The sequence below is a fragment of the Theropithecus gelada genome, chromosome 11, assembly GCF_003255815.1.
Source record: "Theropithecus gelada isolate Dixy chromosome 11, Tgel_1.0, whole genome shotgun sequence".
Lineage (NCBI taxonomy): Eukaryota > Metazoa > Chordata > Mammalia > Primates > Cercopithecidae > Theropithecus > Theropithecus gelada.
The window spans coordinates 11396161-11415548 of NC_037679.1; the positions used below are offsets into that span (position 1 = coordinate 11396161).

Here is a 19388-nt window from a genome sequence, read left to right on the forward strand (position 1 = left end):
TGTACGCACAGAAGTGTACACACATCCACAAAGTGTCACAAATACGCACGAGTGTCCCCTTCCTCTACAGGGATGCATAAAATAAATGAGCAGGAATATGAGTGGAGGGTCCGGGAGGTGAGCGTCCGGGGTAATCATTCCCAAGGCCCCTGGGTTTCCGATGCCTACTGGAGTGGGGAGGGGAGGAGCCAGAAGTGCGGTCGCGGCCCTCTCAGCCTAGTTTATTTGGGAAATGAAGTAGGAGGGAACGCAGCCAGGGAAACTAGCTGGGCCAGGAGGGGTCAGACTCCCGAACAAGTGAGCTGATCTCTCAAGGAGGAGCTGGATCGGTGTGAGGGAGAGCGGTGAGGAATGCCTTTCTGGCTTCAGCAGCCTGGACGGGCGTCTGGGCGTTGACTCCTGGGTTGGAACTTTTCTGCCCACCCCTTCCCCCAGTCTCTTGCCACTGGGTCTTTCTGCTCCGGCATCAGGGATCTCTGTTCTTCACCCCGTCTCCAAGCATCCTCCTCCGGGAAGCCTTCCCTCACTGAGTCCTTTTCTGATGGGCTGGAACTGTGGTCCCCCGCTGTTCTCTGCGGCCGTCTAGGGATGGCGCTCCTGCCCACTCCGGACCATTCCTGCTTGGATTGAAAGTCTGGGCTTCGGCGGAGCGGGCGGGCAGATGGCGGAGGGCGGCCCCAGGAGGGGCCTGGCAGCAGAGAAGGGTGGCCCGCGGCCAGCCCCGCCCCTACCTGTGGAAGCCCAGCCGCCTGCGCCGGCGGATAAAAGGCGCAGAGTGTCCCCGAGGTCAGCGAGTGCGCGCTCCTCCTAGCCCGCCGCTAGATCCATCCCGGCCCAGCCACCATGTCCATTCACTTCAGCTCCCCGGTATTCACCTCGCGCTCAGCCGCCTTTTCGGGCCGCGGCGCCCAGGTGCGCCTGAGCTCCGCGCGTCCCGGCGGCCTTGGCAGCAGCAGCCTCTACGGCTTGGGCGCCTCGCGGCCGCGCGTGGCCGTGCGCTCCGCCTATGGGGGCTCTGTGGGCGCCGGCATCCGCGAGGTCACCATCAACCAGAGCCTGCTGGCCCCGCTGCGGCTGGACGCCGACCCCTCCCTCCAGCGGGTGCGCCAGGAGGAGCGCGAGCAGATCAAGACCCTCAACAACAAGTTTGCCTCCTTCATCGACAAGGTGAGCGGGACTGGACCTCGCCTCGCCTGGAGCCGCGCTCCAGACCACAGCAGCCGCCCCAACTAGCCCTGCCTGCGCGCGGGCGAGGCGCTGGGAGCACTGCCGCCCTTCTCTCTTTCCGCCAGTGTTGGGGACACGATCTGGGGGTCCTTCCTCCTCCGCATGAACCCCGTGGCTATTTTATCCCCTCGGTTTCCAAGCCCTCCCTTCCAGCAAACTGCCCAGCTGCCCCTCCCTTTCCTCCGGGGGTGCGGGCCTGAGTGCTGCAGGGCTGCCCTCGCTGGGGGCCTGTGGGTCCCCTGGACGAGTTTTGCCTCGGGCTAGGAGTTCCAGAGGCCTAGGCCAGAAGTTCTCTCTCTGGGACCCTTTCCCTGAGAGGGGACCGTGTGGAGTCAGGAATGGAGTTGGGTGGCACGCCCTTCCCAGCGGGGGAGACCCAGTCTGGTTCAGATGCTGATGCGGATGCGGATGCTGGAGTTTAGGGCTACAGTGAGGTAGGCTCCCGCCTCGCCCCGCCCCCACCTGCCTGGTCCTCCAGCCTCCCTTAGGTGGCAGGAGGAGAGGTTACACCTGCCCTTGAAGACGGCCCAGTTGGGGGCAGGGAGTGGCAGAGAGGGGCCTCGAAAAGTGGCCATTTTGGAGATATTTTTCCCGGCTGTTGGACTCCGCCACGCAAGGGGCCTCTGGAGGGGTCGAGGGGCAGACTTGACTGGTGGGTTTGGGAGGAGTGCGGCCAAAACCAGGAACTCAGGGCTGGCCCTGCTGGGCTGTTCTGGCTTCCTCAGGCTTCCACCAAGTTTACTCCCACACCACCCCCATCCCTCATGTCCTCCTTTCCTTCACCATTCACCCAGACCTGTTTTTTAGATTTTGTAGGGGCCTCCCCAAGCTGCTCCAGGCCCAGGTTCCCCCACGTGTTGAGCTGCGCCGTCTTACTCTCTGTGGTCCACAGGGCCTGGGGCCCTGAGATGCTGGTTTTGCAGAGGCTTCTATTGCCTCCCACCCCTAGTCAAACCAGCTACTCCTTAAGAGCCTTTGTGGACTCCAGGCTGGGGTCATTTTACCAATGGATTGACTGTCCTGAGGCCTTGCTGGAGAAAGGGGAAGGAGAGAAAGGATGCTGAGGAAGGAAGAGAAGAGGTCCCAGACCGAAGGGAGGGCTGGGCCTGGTCATCCTCATGATCCATTGACAGGAAGAGGTGGCCCTTCAGAGAGGGAGGTGGAGAACACCACCTGTAATGCGATGGGGAGTGAAGTGGAGGCGAGGCCCTAGAGCACATTCGTCGAGAGTCAACCACGGGGCACATCCGTGCACCAGGCAGACCTGCGTCCTGGATCACTCTGTAGGACACTTGATTTGGAGTCCAAAGGGAGAGGGCTGGAGGCCCCAGGCAGGGAAACAGCCAGGGAGAGCATGGCTCTGCTAAGTGGCTAGAGACAATGCTCCTCAGTCCCGCTGTAGGTGACACACTCCGGCTCCTCTTGAGTTTCCTCCTTCTCGCCCTTTCTAGGTGCGGTTTCTGGAGCAGCAGAACAAGCTGCTGGAGACCAAGTGGACGCTGCTGCAGGAGCAGAAGTCGGCCAAGAGCAGCCGCCTCCCAGACGTCTTTGAGGCCCAGATCGCTGGCCTTCGGGGGCAGCTCGAGGCGCTGCAGGTGGATGGGGGCCGCCTGGAGGCGGAGCTGCGGAGCATGCAGGATGTGGTGGAGGACTTCAAGAATAAGTAATGCCCCCAGTGCTGCGTGTGAAAACCCCTGCCCTGGACCAATGTGACCCTCATCAGCTGACCCTGTGCAAGTCCCCCTGCTTCAGGAGTCAGCATGCAACTGCTCAGTCCAATAACTCCCTGAGGGGCCAGTCTTGACCAATGCATTTCCTACTTTTCCTCTCTCCTCTTTGTCCCTGGGGGCTGTTTCCAAATCATTCTGGTCTTTTCCCCTGACTCAGTCCCAGTGAAATGTCGCAGCCCAGCCCTGACCTGCAGTGTCTCCTGTGGGTGCCTGACCAAGGCCCCAAGAGAGAGTAGGGCAGAAAGTGTCTTCTGACAGGGGTGCTTCAGAACTGGCATGACCTTCACAGATTATTCTAGAACAACTCTCTTTTGTTCAGGTGAGGAATTAGAGACCAGAGAAATTTTGGGACTTGGTTGAGCTCACACAGCAAAGGTCACTGGGAGAGCTGGGACTTGAATTTTCGGTCCCTGACTCCTAGGAGGGGAGACGGAGCCAACTTGGGAAGGAAAGAAGCAGGGAGGGAAAATGCTTATCGTGAGCCATGGGAGGGCTGCAGAGGCTGAGGGTGGGTCTGGTCATGGTAGGAGCCAGAAGGAGGCCCAGGAAGGCTGGGACTGGGGCTTTTGAGGACAGGCCTTTGAGGTACTCGCTGTGCTCTTTTCTCATTGAATAGAAACAAAAGCCTGAAGCTCAGGCCGGCCCCACCCTGGCACACCTGAGGGGCAGCGGGGCAGTGAGTGAGTTCTGTCCCCTGCCTGTGGCTGTGTGACTAAGCAGGAGCAGGTACATTGGCTGTGACTGGAGGAGAGCAAACAAGGTCTTTGTGGAGTGCCCCCCCACATCCCCACTTCCCTAGGGCAAAAGTCAACAGGATTAGTCCCATAGCAGGTGGAACCAGACAGGTGCAGAGTAGGGAAGGCCTGGGGCCACCATTCAGCCCGTGTTGTCAGGACTAACACGTGTGTGTATGCATGTGTGCACACCTGCTGCCCCCCCCAATACTCCCCCCACCCCAAACCCTCAGAGCACCTTCCTGTGGAGCCAGCCTGAGATCCAGGCTGGGACTGAAACAGGAACTGGAAGGGGGTCCAGGGAAGGGGTACAGGGAGGGTCCCTGTGTGCAGCCACTCAGGGAGTTCTGATCTGTGCACCCTCTGGACCTGGCTGTGCACCGCTGAGGCAGGGGTGGACAGGAAGCCTTGCAGATATTTCTACAGCTTCTATAGGACTTGAGGGAGTGCAACTTTGAGAGTATGGGCACCTCCCACCCTGAGTCTGGGCTCCTGAAGGGGCTTGGCCTACCTGGATGTCCTGCTCTCCACCCCAGGTTGCCCCTACTGCTCCCAGCAGCTCTTGGAACTCTTGTTTCCAACACCCTTTTTTGAGTCTCAACATAAACATTAGATTAGGCCAGTGTGGTCTCTTCCTCTGTGCCTTGTTTGCTCAGGTCCTCCTAAGGGCCAGGAGAGGCTCCTTGGGAGGAAGAGTGACAGGAGCTGTGGGAGGAAGGATGGGGACTGGATCATCTAGGCGGGACCTGATTCTTTCACGACTTTATGTATCCCTCATCCTGATTCTACAAGGTTCCTCCCCTTCAGACTCCTTCTTTGCCCCTGAGGGGTGGGATTAAGTAGTGATTAGGGCATGGCTGGAGTCAGCTGCCAGGTTCAAGTCTGGGCTGTGCTACTTAGCAGCTTAGTGACCTGGGCAGATTACGCTGCCTCTCTGTGTCTCTGTTCCCTTCTCTGATAACCAGAGTACCATCGTTATAGGTTTGCTGTGAGGATGAAATGAGCTCATGCACAGGAAGCACAAAATATGTGTACAACCCATAGAATATAGTCCATGCATATGACTATTATTATTTGCTTTCTTTCTCCCAGGACATGCAGCTTCTGTGCTGTCACTCACATGTTTCCTATGCGCCCCACCAACAATCCCCAATGCCAAGACTCAAAGCCCTAGGAATGGCCACGTGGAAGTCAGGGAAATTTGGTTTTGTAGCTGACACCTGTTTTTTCAGGTGTGTCTTTAAAGAGTAGGGGAAGGGAGGCAGGGCAGATTTCACAGCTGCATATGGCTGGGGGAGCGTGGAGGCAAAGCTGCACCAACACCAGGCCCTCCTCTACTGCAGGTATGAAGATGAAATTAACCGCCGCGCAGCTGCTGAGAATGAGTTTGTGGTGCTGAAGAAGGTGAGTGCGGAAGACAGGCTGGAGGCAGGTTTTCTGAAAACATGTGGGACAAAGGACCACAGGGTTCTCTCACCTGAGCAGCCCATGGGGACCTCTGGCCAAGACCTGCCTGAGCTGTCCAAGAGGAAGTCTGCACAGTCTGTCCTATGGGTGCGTGTGTGTGTGTGTGTGTGTGTGTGTGTGTGTGTGTGTGTGGTGACTCATTTCTAGGCCTCTAGGGGTTAGAACTAAGAGCAAAGGATGGAGGTTATAGAGGGAGATTTCAATGCTGAATAAGGAAGTGCTCTATTCAAGCCAGAACATTTTCATCACAAAGGTGGTGCTTGGCTGGCCTGAAATGTTTGCTAAATGAATGCAATGAGCTGCCTCGAGCCAGCATGAGCTCTCTGTTCCTGAAGATGTGCAATGTTGGAAGGCCTTAGAAGTATCTTAGGGGTCTTGTCTATATGCCTTTTAAGATTCTCTTCAAAACACTGAGCAGTTGGTGTTCCAGGCCAAACTACAGAAGTGCAACTTGCCCCTGGGAGCTGGGCCCTTGGAGATTCAGGGATGAGTAAAAGTGAGGCCTGTCCATAGGAGTTTAACCTCGGGAAAGTGCAGCTGGAAGAGGCCCAGACACCATCTTCACCTGGGGTGTTATTTGAGGCCCACCTGCATCATAGTTACCATGCTGGAAATTTAAACACATAGCCTGGAGATTTTCCATCTCTGGGAGAGGGGCTGGGAATCTGAATGACTTTGTGTTCTGCTACTGACTGATGAAAAGTTAAATTCCCAGAGTTGAAGTGATTTTTTCCAGGTTACACAGTTAGTAGGTGGAGTTAGGGGAGTGTTGAAACCATCTAGGTCTTTAGGAACTGGTCAACTGCTAGCTTGGGGCTTCAGCTGCTCTGGGATACCTGTGCTGATGCCCACCATGCAGTCTGGAGGGGCAGCAGGGCAAGCTTCCTGCTGTGACCGTGTCAGGCAGCTGGAGAAACTCTGTTTCTGGGTAGGGCGGTAGTGTTTGGCCTGTGGGTTGGGTAGGGCAGGACTACTCCCACCCCTACTAAATGTTCCCTGTACTGAGGACATGGTCTCCCTCTGCCCCATCTTGCCCCAACCCCCAGGATGTGGATGCTGCCTACATGAGCAAGGTGGAGCTGGAGGCCAAGGTGGATGCCCTGAATGATGAGATCAACTTCCTCAGGACCCTCAATGAGATGGTGAGGACCATGGGGCTGGGTGACATGTCTTATCCTACCCATTCTAACCAGGGAGACATTTGGTCCAACCCCCTGCCTCTGGGCCAGTCCAGGTATGTGTCAGTGTGAGAAACAAACTCAACCGTCCAAACCCAAAGAATGGACTCAGACCTAGAGAACAGCGAAAGTGAGACTTTTAATGACAGTCTTGCAAGATGGGTGTCTGATGGGCAGGTACGCCCAGCACAGCCACAACAAGCAATTTGTCCCCTAGTGCACAGGTCCCTCCCTCAGTTCCTCACAGGCTGAGTACTATGGGGTTAGAATCTTCCTGGACGTCGCCTATTGGTTTTTGGGTTGGGGCTTTAGGTGTTTTTTTTTAGGGTTGACTTACTGCATTTTGTTGCAGCCCACAATGCATTGCAATCCTAGTCAGCTCAAGGGCTCTTTAAGTATTTGACTTATGACCTAAGTAGCTGGGCAGGCTGATAAGAACAGACAAAGTGAGTCATTTTGCAGGCTAGTAAACCTTCATCTTAGACTAAACTTCTTTGGTTCAGGTGAGGGCAAGAGAAGCTGAGGGGCTAACAAGCAGGCATTGGCTATTCAAGTAGAGGGCTAGTATATCCTATTTCTTCTGTAGTTTGCTGACCTAAGTCAATTTAAGGCACTTTGTCTTGGAAATGGACCATTATATACATTATTTCCTTCATCAGGGGTTGGGAGAATTTATCCTGCCCTTTATCCTTTCTGGACTCAGGAATTCAGGATGGGCTAAGGGTTCGGGAGGAGGTGGGGGTGAGTCAATCAGGATTGACCTTGGAGAGACATGGGATGATTGCAGCATTTCCAAGGAAGGGGGATTGGGTGGGACTGAAAGGAACCAGGAGGATGTCAGGGGACTCCAGGCTGTGATAGGGTTCAAAGGTGGGCTAGGTGGGGCCAGCAGGGGAGCCCAAGTCAGGAGAGACTGGAGTGCCTGAGCGTTTACTCCCAGAGGGGCTGGGTGGTAGCTGCCTGCCAACTCACCACTCTAATGTCCTCCCTTCCCTTCTCATTCTCTCCCTCTCACCCTTGTCCTCCGAGCTTTCCAGCTGTTTTTCTTCAAGGGGATTTAAAAACCTCTCCACTCTCATCAGTGTGAGTCTCTGGCTTTAGGCAGAAGGTAGGGCAGCCAGGCACCTGGCAGAGGCTAGCCTGGGCATCATTAGCTTGTGAGGTTAATTACAGACCAGTTCTTCAGTCTAGTCTGCCTGAACGTCCAGTCTCCATCAGCCCCTCAGAGCAAATGTCCATACATTTGTTAATTTCAGGGGAAGTTTCTTTGAGGCTTGCTTCAGGCATTTCTAATCTCAGGTCTTCTTGTGTCTATCACATGGTTTATTTATATGTAAACACACATGTACCATGGTGAAAGTTTAGTTTATTTATGTGTAAACACACCTGTGTCTGTGTGTGTGTGTGTGTATCAGTGTACAGACTGCAGAGTGTCCTGTAACAGGGTAGAATATGATAATTTCATCCATTCCCCATGGCCTCCCTCACAATAGAGCTCATGTGCCTACAGAACCTCACAGTGAGAAGTCGGCACAGCACACGACACTGTGCCTTTCCTTATCCCCTTTAACCCTGCCAGATTCTCGTTTGAGACACTGCTAATGGGCTGTCAGGGAGCCAAGGGTGGGCAGAATGAAATAACTTAATGTGTGCTGGGTCTGGGCCCCCTTGCTGCCTGGTGACTCAGCCCACTCCAGGCTATTCTCTCTTTTCTTTCGTTTGTGAGTGGGGAATCCCAGGGTGGGCGTGGGCATAGGATCCTGCCCTAAGTCCTGATGTCCTGTCTGGTCCCTACAGGAGTTGACAGAGCTGCAGTCCCAGATCTCCGACACATCTGTGGTGCTGTCCATGGACAACAGTCGCTCTCTGGACCTGGACAGCATCATTGCTGAGGTCAAGGCGCAGTATGAGGAGATGGCCAAATGCAGCCGGGCTGAGGCTGAGGCCTGGTACCAGACCAAGGTGTGAGGCCACTGGAGGCATACTTCCTCCTGCTAGGGTCCTTGGTGGCAGCTTCCCTTACTCCTCAACTTGTCTCAAGTCTTCAGGGCCTGGATCCCACTGTTCTGGCAGGCACCAGTGGTTTAAATCTGTGGTGCTCTGCCCTGGAGGAAATCCCAGGATGGGAGGACAGGGCAGAGGAAACAGATACGGATTAATCATTATAATAGCTAAAATATGGCAAGTATTTACACAGTACTAGGCAATTTTCAAATGTTTTGCTGCTATTGACTCATGTAATCCACAGAACAGCCCTATTAGATAGGCATCATCATTACCCCCATTTTGTTTTATTTTATTTTATTTATTTTATTTTTATTTTTTGAGATGGAGTCTTGCTGTGTCATCCAGGCTAGAGTGCAGTGGTGTGATCTTGGGTCACTGCAGCCTCTGCCTCCCTGGTTCAAGTGATCCTCGTGCCTCAGCCTCCTGAGTAGCTGGGATTACAGGTGTGTGCCATCATGCCTGGGTAATTTTTTTTTGTATTTTTAGTAGAGAGGAGGTTTCACCATGTTGGCCAGGCTGGTCTCAAACTCCTGACCTCAGGTGATCCACCTGCCTCGGCCTCCCAAAGTGCTGGGATTACATGCGTGAGCCACCGCACCCAGCCTATTACCCCCATTTAAAGATGAGGAAATTGAGGCACAGAGAAGTTTAGTAATTTGCAACTGCATGCAGCTAGGAGATGGAAGAGCAGGGACTAGATCCTGAATACGAGGGCTCTAGACCTGGGAGGCTTAATCATCGCATCTACTCCATGGTGGCAGGACAGTTGATGGTGCAGGGGCTGAGGTAGCAGGAGAGGGTGCTGGGGTGAACCAGTGTTCCTGAAGAAGGGATCCTGGGGCAAGGATTGAGAGGTCTGCCCCTGCAGAGATAGGGAGTCATTCATGGTGCATGGGCGAGAACACAAGTATGCCAACAAGGAGACCTGGGTTCAGGCCCTCATTCCACCACTGGTAGGCTGTGTGATCCCTGGGTGGTGCTTTCTCTTCTCCGAGACTCACTCTCCTCACCTATGAAATGGGTGTTCTGGGTGTTGAACAGGTGAGAATCTCAAACTCTCAGTGATTCTCCAGCAGAACGGCATGGTGGGAGTGGAGGAGCCCTGGGGTCCGTGGGGATGGGCCTGCGGAGCCTTGTCTGTCCTCCCTGGCTGGCTGGGAGGAGAATGAATCCCTTCCTCACACTGCTGTCTGGTCTCCTGGCATCAGGCAAAGGTTGATGGGAGTCAGACGGTCCTTCCCTGAAAATATAAGTTGGCAGGGGCCTTCCTTGGGTGGGGAGAGGGATGAGTTACCTGTACTCTCTGCCCACCTCCCTACCATAACTCTCTGTATGGCCCTTCCAGTTTGAGACCCTTCAGGCTCAAGCTGGGAAGCATGGGGACGACCTCCGGAATACCCGGAACGAGATTTCAGAGATGAACCGGGCCATCCAGAGGCTGCAGGCTGAGATCGACAACATCAAGAACCAGGTGGGACAAGCCCTCCTGGCTCCCCCTGCTCCTTGGGGCATGCAGGGGTGGCCAGCTGAGGCCACACTCAGGATGCGGAGCAGGAGGTTTCCCCTCTCCCGGCCAAAGTTGGTGCCACTGTTTCAGACCCCCTTGTGAGATCTCCAGGACAGAATGTTCTTGGCCAGGTCCTGGCATGGGCTGATGGGAGAAGGGTCCTGGATGTGCACAGAGCATGTGGAGGGAGACTCAGGCTGACTGGCCAGAGGAAAGCCACCACTGGTTCCACATTGATACTGAGCACTCTGATTGCACCTGGTTCTGGTGCAGGGTGCTGTCCCTGGGAGCTCATCGTTCATTGCAGGGACAGAGGCCAGCGGAAGACATTATAATGGCTCACATGGCCCTTTCCCACCCAAACCTCACTTTCCATGACTCCCCTCACTCTGCTCTGGCCATGCTAACCTACTTCCTGTGTCTTGCATTTGCCAAGCATGGTCATGCTTCAGGGCCTTTGCACTTGGCGTTGCCTCCCCCTGGAATGTGGTTCTCCCAGCTCTGTCCATGGCTGTTCCTTTCTCCTCCCTGGGGTTTAGGAAAAGACCCCTTTTCAGAGACAGCAGCCTGAAACACCCAGCCCCTCTATCGGCAGCCTGTCTGTCTGGTTCACTGCTCCTCTCTTCCAGCACCTGGCACATGGCAGGGGCACGGGTCTCAGATGAGAGACTGCCTGGGAGGATGAGCTTTGCTGGAAGCTGGGGTTGGAGGTGTTGATGGGGGAAGGGCCCCAGCCCTGGCTGAGTAGGGTGTGGCCAGGGCAGCTCAGCCTGTGCAGGTGTCTGCAGTGGAGAGAGGGGGAAGGCGACACATGTGGAAGCTTCGGAAAGCTGATTTCCAGATGAGCTGTGGGTCCGGGGAATATGGGAGTGATTTACCCAGAAATGTCCTCCCCTTGGAGCCCTGCGGGCTTGTTTACAGGAGGGCGGAGGCTGCCTTGTGGCACAGAGGCAGGGCCACTAGTCACCCCATGAAGTGGGCCAGCTTCCAGGCCAGGAGGGGAAGCACAGAATAACAAATGGTGGTTTCCCAAACACTGCAGCCTCCACCACATCCGGTTCTCCTCTCACACAACAGGGCAGATCCAGGCCTAGGGCCAGGTGTCTACCACCACTGAGGAGCATCATGGGGAGCTACAAGGGGTCTCCAGAGGCAGTGGGGATGGCCTTAACTCTGGGGGCACCAGTGTGACAAGGCAGGGCACTGAGCCACGGCTGAGGGGCAGAGCGTCAGAGGGCCTCCTGGGGAATGCGGTCTCTGGTAGAGAGGCAGGCTGCCTCTGCTGAGGGAAGAGGATCTGAGGACAGAGAATGGCCGGTGAGAAGGGAGAGAAGTCCTTGCCCAGGGGACAGGGATGGTGGCTCTCTGAGCTAAACAAAATGAGGCCTGGGACTATTCAGGCTCCTGGCCATGGGGGCTGAACCCAAAGCAGAGGGCACTCTAAGGCCAGGGAGGAAGTGGCAGCTGCTCCAGGCAGGCACAGGTCTAGAACCAGAGCATCCCTCACCAAACCCGGGGACTGTGAGTCATGCATCTCATGGCATCTGGGGGCATCTAGGAGGGTCTGTCTGCTCCAGGCCCTCCTGTTTTGGGCCTGCTTTCAACTGGTTCCTATTTTATAGGTGGTTTCTGGTCTTTCTTAGCTGCCTGACATCTGGGGACTCAATTAAGATCCCATGGTCTTAGAGCTCCTGCAGCTGGGGGCTGGGGCTGGGGAACTGGGGGTTTGAAAATCATAATAGCATTCATTAAAAATGATCACAATAGCATTTATTAAGAACTTGCTGTGTGCTAGACATTGTGCCAAGGACATGTTGTATACTATTTCATTTCATCCTCAAAATCTCCTGATGAGGCATACACTGTGATTATTGTACTTTCAGAAAAGAGGGGACTTTGGCTTAGCAGGGTTGGTTCATCCATGGTCACATAGCTAGTAAGTGGCAGAGCCAGAACTGGAACATAGGCATTGGATATCCAAACCTATGTGTTTAACACTTGGGATTCTCTGGTACTTGGGGGAGTAGGTGGTGCCAATGAAGCCACCTTAAGCAAGTTGCCCGGGTGCTCACTGCAGGATGGGTAGGCAGGAAGGCAGACTGGTGAGCCCCGGCTTACGACTGCTGCCCACAGCGTGCCAAGTTGGAGGCCGCCATTGCCGAGGCTGAGGAGCGTGGGGAGCTGGCACTCAAGGATGCTCGTGCCAAGCAGGAGGAGCTGGAAGCTGCCCTGCAGCGGACCAAGCAGGATATGGTGCGGCAGCTGCGAGAGTACCAGGAACTCATGAGCGTGAAGCTGGCCCTGGACATCGAGATCGCCACCTACCGCAAGCTGCTGGAGGGCGAGGAGAGCCGGTGAGGACAAGGAAGCTGGAAAGGGGATCCTTCTAGGGCTCCGTGGGGTCTGGGGCTTGACATTCATCCATTTACAAGCATTTCCTGTGTGCCCCTCCTCTGCAGGGCACTGGGTGTGGGGATGCAGGGGATGCAGGGGACACAGAGCTGACGCTTGCCTCTTTGCCTTCAATGAGATGAGCTTCTGGAAGGAAAGACCATGGAGTGTGAAGCTCAGTGGGCAGGTTGAAATGATAACAGTCCCTTTGTGTGTGTGGCTTCTTAGGGTTATCATATTTGATCCTCAGCACACATTCAGGTAGTCAGGTCAGAGATGATTGATTCCTTAGTCTCCAGAGGGGAAAACTGTGGTTGAGTTTCATTAATTGAGGGAACAGTCAGGGTGTGCTGATTCCTGCTCCAAGGATCTTGCAGGACGCCAAGCTGCTTCTCACTACAGAACTAAGTGCTACATCATGTGGTGTTAACTGACTGTGGTGGAGGGGGATAATTTTGTTTGTCCCCAGAGATATTTGCAGACTCACTTGTAGTCAGAGAGGAGGCTGCAATGGGTGAGTCTGATAGCACATTATTCATGAACCACATGACACCTCTGTCCATGCAGCTGGGCCTTCATGTATGTATTGTTGGGTTAGAACTCAACCTCTTCATTCTTGGCTTGTTGTAAGACACCATGGCGATAGAGAATATGTAGGACATGTTTCTGCCCTCAGGGAGGTGCAGAGGGTGGAGGAGAGAAAACATCCACAAAGGAAACCCCCAGAGACAAGTAACTTGCATTTGTAAAATGCTGAGTGTATACAAGAACCTTTTCTTTTCTGAGTATTATTCCTGAGGGGCCAGAGAGAGACATGATGGAGGATGAATGGAGCAGCAGGGAAGGGACTGGGGAGTGAAGGGGTGCTCGGGTCAAGGGCCAGGGTGCTGGGGCCGAGGGCCTGGGCACTGGGAGGCGGAGAGGAGACACAGGGCTGCAGGGTATGAGTAGGGGGCGGAGAGGAGGAGGAAGGGGCTTTGCCCCTGCCACTGACCCGCCTTCTCCCTGGGTTAGCACCCAGTCTTCTTTGTGGGAAGAAGAATTGAACACCAAAGGCCTCTGGGAACACAGAAGCTGATCTGGGCACAGGGAGCTCCAGCCAAGATGCCTCTCTCTGCTTCCACCTCTCTCATGGGGCACAGGGCCCCCACATTCTTTAGAACCCATACCCTGGGCCTTCTGTCGTCATAGAAGTCAGAGGTGGGGGACTCTTAGAGTGGTACCTAATCTGGCTTCCTCCCATGGGAAGAAAAGGGGACTGAAGCTCAGAAATGGGTCAGTAGTGTGCCCAAGGTCACACAGCATGCAGAGACATCCTCTTCCGAAAGCTTAATCTCAGTCTGAGCTGCTATAACCAGGCTTCGATTCAGGTACTCTGAGAGGATGCGGTTCCCCCATCCCTGGGGGGATATGGAGGTAGATACCTTGCTTTTATCCCTTAACTTATCAGAGTTGTGGTCCAGAAACTCATTCAAACTGGGAGGCCTACTTTAAGAATACAAAGTTACCAAAAAAAAGGCCACTTATTTAGAATGAGAAAAGTCACACAGGTCACTGGGGCCTTGGACATTCAGGCCTCTTCCGTCTGAGTTCTTTAGGCATTGTACCAGAAATTCTTAGAGTTGCTGCCTGACTGCAACCCGGCTCCCTCTCCCCACCCACAAGTGCCAGCAACTCCCAGCACAAGCAGGGGCCTTTTAAGCAAGCCCCCTGGAAGCTTTCAGCAAACCTGTCTCTTTCCCTCAGGCTTTGCTCTGCCTGCTTCCTGGGCTTGGGGCCACAGAGGCCAGCGAGGCTCCCTTTATTCCCTCTACTAAAGTGAGGTCCTCCCTGCCTCCACGGAGCAAGCTGATCCCCAAGGCCAAGGGTTTGGTGACAATGGGGCTGTGAGTCACAAAACAAACATAGCCAGCTGTCTCGAATGGATTTTTAATTTCTACTGCAAGACCTGTTTCAGCCCCAATGGCTGCTTAAAGCCACCCCCACTCCCTGCTCCTTCCTTAGTCCTGGCTGGAGCCCCATTCAGTCAGTCAATGATTCACTAATTATGTTGACATATATTAAGCAATGACTTCTCCAGGCCTCATACTGGGGATAAAAGTATCAATAGGCCACAGACACTTTTAGGATTTTATGATATGGTGAGGAAAGGCAACCATCTACATAAATAATACACACAGCTACCATTTACCGAATCCCAGGTGCTCAGGGCTTTAGACAGATTATGTGATTTAACCCTCACAAACAAGCCCGTGAATTTGGTCCTGTAGTTGGGCCCAAGGCATAGGTGGGAAATGGAGGCCCTAAGACATTGCCTGGGATCAGGTGGCCAGTGGACAGAAGGGCCAAGGTGAACACTCCCTTCTTGCATGCCTCCTTGCTCCTTTTACAAGGCTGAAGGCAGGCTGGAAGTGTGGGGCAAGAAGGAAAAATCAATGATCCTGCTTAGGGCCTGGAAGGATAGGGAGCTGAGAGCGCTTCCCTCCCATGCTAGGAAAGCGCTGTCCTCACTGTCTGTCCTCTGCCCCCAGGTTGGCCGGAGATGGAGTGGGAGCCGTGAATATCTGTAAGTCCTTGGCTGCAGCCCGTGGGAAGCATCCCTTGTGCTGTTCAGACGGGGCTGGGTCTAGAGAATGGCAGACTGGCCCAGGGCCCTGCTGGAGAGGCCAGGAACCTCATTCCTTTCTGCAGGGTCTGGCAGGTCCCCTGGAGCACATACCGCCCAGCTCAATGGCCTGGGAAGCAGTACAAGAGGGCAGGGTGGGGCTGGGAGCACTTGGGGAGCAGCCCTACCCCTGTTAGACGCTCCTTCTGGGCTGGCCCATGGGGGTGGGGCAGGGGTGAGGGAGAGGGGCAGCTGGGACAGGAGGGTGGGGTGCAGTGAAGGGATGGGGTCCCTGGTAGGGAGCCTCACACTGAAGAGAGCCCTCCTCTTTTCTCTCCCAGCTGTGGTGAATTCCACTGGTGGCAGTAGCAATGGTGGTGGCATTGGGCTGACCCTCGGGGGAACCATGGGCAGCAATGCCCTGAGCTTCTCCAGCAGTGCGGGTCCTGGGCCCCTGAAGGCTTACTCAATCCGGACCACATCCACCAGTCGCAGGAGTGCCCGCAACTGAGCTGCCTCCCACCACTCCATTCCTCCAGCCACCGCCCACAGTCACAAGAAGATTCCCATCCCTGCCTCCCATGCCTGGTCCCAAGACCGTGAGACAGTCTGGAAAGTGATGTCAGAATACCTTCCAATAAAGCACCCTCATTCTGAGGCCTGAGTGATCCACGTGCCTGGTATCCTGGCCTCATGAGGCTGGGCAGGGGGAAAGACGGGACTAGAGAAGGCAGGGTTTCCCTGCTGACTAGGAAGCCTTTTGTGCAGGAGACTGAGAAGGCACATGGTGGGATGGGGTGCTGCTCTAAGGAGCAGGATGCTTACCTAGTGCGAGCCTTGGCCTCCAGGGCTGGGGCTGATCCAAAGATTCTCCTGAGGAACTCAGAAGAGCCATGGGGAAATGCAGGCTCTGCCAGCATTTGGGCCTTGGAGGGCTGTCCTGCTAAGGGGGTAGAAAGGCTGTTTGCCTCCCTCCCCCCATGCCCAGAGCTGCCAGAACACATTCTTTTTGTGAGGAGGTCACAGACGTTCAGCTGCCCCAGGCCCCAGTTTCGGGTGGCCCAGCCAACTTTCATGCCAGCCGTCCTCAGCCCTTCCTGGTGCTGGGTCTGCCAGGTTCATGGTCAGCCAGGCCCTGGGGCCCTGGAGAGGTCCTTTGCATCTTGAATTCTGTGGGGGTGGTGGCTGGGGGAGGAGGTGTGTGTGTGCATGGGAGGAGGGTCCTAGAGTCTAGATCCCCCGTAACAGGTCTGTGCCTAGGACCTTAACGGAGGGATGGGTTTGTTTCTGGATCCATGGGAGTGGGGAAGGACATCTGTGTTAAGTCAGGGCTTGATGGGGGCCTCTATATGTCAGTGTGGCAGGTGTTCTGTGGCAGGGCCTATGCATGGAGAAATGTGTCCGTGATGGGCAGCAGCACATATGATGGGTACTGTGGAGCCTCAGGGAGGCCTCTGTGTCTGGGATCCCAGGGGGGTGATGGTGGTGGTGTGGGTGGAGGAGCTATCTGGGATGTGTTGGCTTCTCAGAGGAAATCTGTATATTTGACCCTACGGTCAGGGAACTTTCAAATGCTGAGGTGGGGGCTGGGGTGGAGAGTGAAAGAGGTGGACCAGCAGCCGCAGTGATGAAGTTCCCACCCAAGGTGTCAGGAGATCCAGGCCCTCTCGCCCGACTAAGAAGACGAAGTGGGCAAGAAGAAAAAGAGACTCTCAGGGCGCATTGCATATGACTAGGAGCTTTAATGGAAATGCTGAGACAAGCACAGGGGAGAGGGAGGGAGCCAGGCAGCCAGGCGGGAGAGGTGGCCTGTCCCACACGTGTATTAGAAGACAGTGGATTAGAAGGCACAGCAAGTCCACACCAAGGGGCTCCAGGCCCATCTGTCCCTCAGAAGCCACAGGCATCCAGGCCTCTGGACCCAGGTCTTTGCCTAGGGCTGCGAGGACACAGTCCTTTAGATGCGGAGGTGGGGAGAGCTGTGGGCTAGGAGCCCTGTGCTCCCGGAAGCAGTGAAGAGACTAGCGGGAGGGGATGCGAGACGGGAAGGCGCGGTGTGGGGGCCTGTGGGGAAGCTGGGCCCCGAAGCCCTCCTTCCCCACGTCTGAGGACCCTGGGAGCTCCGGCCTGTCTCAGGAGGCTGGGACTTCTGCTGGCGTGGCGGCGTCGGTACAAAGCAGGGCGCTCAGGCGAAGCGCACGGAGCGGCTGCTGCCGCAGGTCTGGCCGCAGGGCGCACACAGGCCGGTGCTCACTGCCACGTTCCCGCTGCAGGGGGCACTGCAGACGCTGCCGGTCACCGGCCGGGAGCCCGACACGCACAGGTCCCCGCACACGACCCCGCCGCGGGAGCTGCTGACACCTGCCGGAGGGGGAGCACAGGGCTCAGTCTCCTGGCGGCCAGAGGCCCCTTCTGCTCAGATCTTCTCCCCTCTGTTTCTATCCGCTCCCCTCAACACCCTCACATGGGCACTCGTTCCTGCAGTCTTAGCCTCAAGTGTCCTTGATACACTGTTAGCCCAGGTCCTCTCTAGAGGCAGACACAGCCATGCTTCGCCTCACAACAGAGACAGGTTCTGAGAAGCACAGCATTAAATGATTTTGTCATTGTGCGAACATCATGGAGTGCACAGACACAAACCTAGATGGTGTAGCCTACTACATACCCGGGCTCTATGGCAAGAGTGGCTATATTTTATTTATTTTATTTTATTATTTCATTTCATTTCATTTCATTTTTTTGAGATGGAGTCTCTCTCTATCGCCCAGGCTGGAGTGCAGTGGCACGATCTCGGCTCACTGCAACCTCTGCCTCCCGGGTTCAAGCGATTCTCCTGCCTCAGCCTCCCTAGTAGCTGGGATTACAGGCACTCATCACCACGCCAGGCTAATTTTTTAATTTTTAGCAGAGATGGGGTTTCACCATGTTGGCTAGGCTGGTCTCAAACTCCTGACCTCAAGTGATCCACTCGCCTTGGCCTCCCAAAGTACTGGGATTACAGGCGTAAGCCACCACACCCAGGCCCCAAGGGTGTCCAGTCTTTTGGCTTCCCTGGGCCACATTGGAAGAAGAAGAATTGTCTTGGGCCACACATAAAATACACTAACACTAATGGTAGCTGATAAGCTTTAAAAAATCACATACAAAAAAATCTCATAAGTTTTAAGAAAGTTTACAAATTTGTGCTGGGCCACATTCAAAGCCGTCCTGGGCTGTATGCAGCCTTCTGGTCGCAGGTTTGACAAGTTTACTGTATAGCATAGCCGATTGCTTCTGGGCTACAAATCTGTACAGCATGTGACTGTACTGAAGACTGAAGGCAACGGTAACACCATGGTAGGTATTTGTGTATCTGAACATAGGAAAGTAGAGTAAAAATATGGTATTATAATCTAATGGGACTACTGTCCTATATTCCATCCATCCTTGACCTAAAAGTCCTTATGTGGTGCATGACTGTAGCTAATTAAGTTACTATAAGCACTCACTGCCCAACTCCGTCTTTCCTTTTAGAGTCTGCAAACTATGGTCACATGCAGGCTTCCTGTGTGTCAATCAAGTTTACTTGGAACCCAGTCATACCCCTTCCTTTAAGTATTGCCTTTGGCTGTGGCTGCTTTACATGACAACAACGGAGTGGAGCAGTTGAGGCAGAGACTGCATGGCCCACGAGCCTAAAGTTTTTACCATCTGAAGCTTGAAGAAAAAGTTTGCTGCCCAGAACCCCAGGCTTTTATTTCAGGACCCACAAAATGGATTACTTACAGACATTTACAGCACCAACGCCCTCACACAACCTTATAGGGAAAGCAAAAAGACAGAAATTAGTTGTGGGGAGCAAAACTGGTGAAATCTGTTAACCTGTAAATTCTCTCCTCCAATTAGCGTTGAGGCACATTCCAAGTAAATAATATGCAGACATGCTCCTGGGTGTTGAAGCACTGCAGCACTGCCTGGGGGAAACTGAGGGGACACCCTCCCCACAGCTGTGGTCCTCACCTCTGCTCCTCGCCCTCCAGCAGGCGCCTGTAGGTGGCGATCTCGATGTCCAGGCCCAGCTTGGAGTTCATCACCTCCTGGTACTCCCTGATCAGGCAGGCCATGTCCTGCTTGGCCTTCTGCAGGGCGCCCTCCAGCTCGGCCAGCTTGCAGCGGGCGTCACTGAGGGCCGCCTCACCCTGCTGCTCAGACTGGGCCACCGCGGCCTCCAGCTTGGAGTTCTGGGAGGCAAGGTGGGTTATTAAGAATCTCTGTTCTAGACATTCATACAGCCAACAGACATATGAAAAAATGCTCATCATCACTGGCCATCAGAGAAATGCAAATCAAAACCACAATGAGATACCATCTCACACCAGTTAGAATGGCGATCATTAAAAAGTCAGGAAACAACAGGTGCTGGAGAGGATGTGGAGAAATAGGAACACTTTTACACTGTTGGTGGGATTGTAAACTAGTTCAACCATTATGGAAAACAGTATGGCGATTCCTCAAGGATCTAGAACTAGATGTACCATATGACCCAGCCATCCCATTACTGGG

General features: G+C 54.5%; 3 protein-coding genes across 3 annotated transcripts in view; 2 read left to right on the forward strand and 1 right to left on the reverse strand.

Annotated features, from left to right (window-relative positions):
- The first annotated feature begins 225 nt into the window (after nt 1–225).
- KRT7 (keratin 7) lies at nt 226–15518 on the forward strand. The gene is made up of 9 exons (XM_025403451.1): nt 226–1167; nt 2679–2890; nt 5035–5095; nt 6205–6300; nt 8134–8298; nt 9689–9814; nt 11984–12204; nt 14773–14807; nt 15188–15518. The coding sequence occupies exons 1-9, from the start codon at nt 844–846 to the stop codon at nt 15355–15357; spliced, it is 1410 nt and encodes a 469-aa protein (XP_025259236.1). The 5' UTR covers nt 226–843; the 3' UTR covers nt 15358–15518.
- Nucleotides 15519–15713: 195 nt separating this feature from the next.
- LOC112635356 (keratin, type II cuticular Hb6) overlaps nt 15714–19388 on the forward strand; it is a 60724-nt gene continuing 57049 nt past the window's right edge. Inside the window, exon 1 of the mRNA XM_025403459.1 lies at nt 15714–16024. The gene's annotated coding sequence lies outside the window, so the exon portion shown is untranslated. The remainder of the gene's footprint in view (nt 16025–19388) is intronic.
- LOC112635355 (keratin, type II cuticular Hb1-like) overlaps nt 16582–19388 on the reverse strand; it is a 9456-nt gene continuing 6649 nt past the window's right edge. Inside the window, exons 7-9 of the mRNA XM_025403458.1 lie at nt 18846–19066; nt 18612–18643; nt 16582–17207 (exon numbers count right to left, since the gene is read on the reverse strand). Of these exons, the coding sequence (XP_025259243.1) occupies nt 17032–17207; nt 18612–18643; nt 18846–19066 (429 nt within the window). The 3' untranslated portion in view covers nt 16582–17031. The remainder of the gene's footprint in view (nt 17208–18611; nt 18644–18845; nt 19067–19388) is intronic.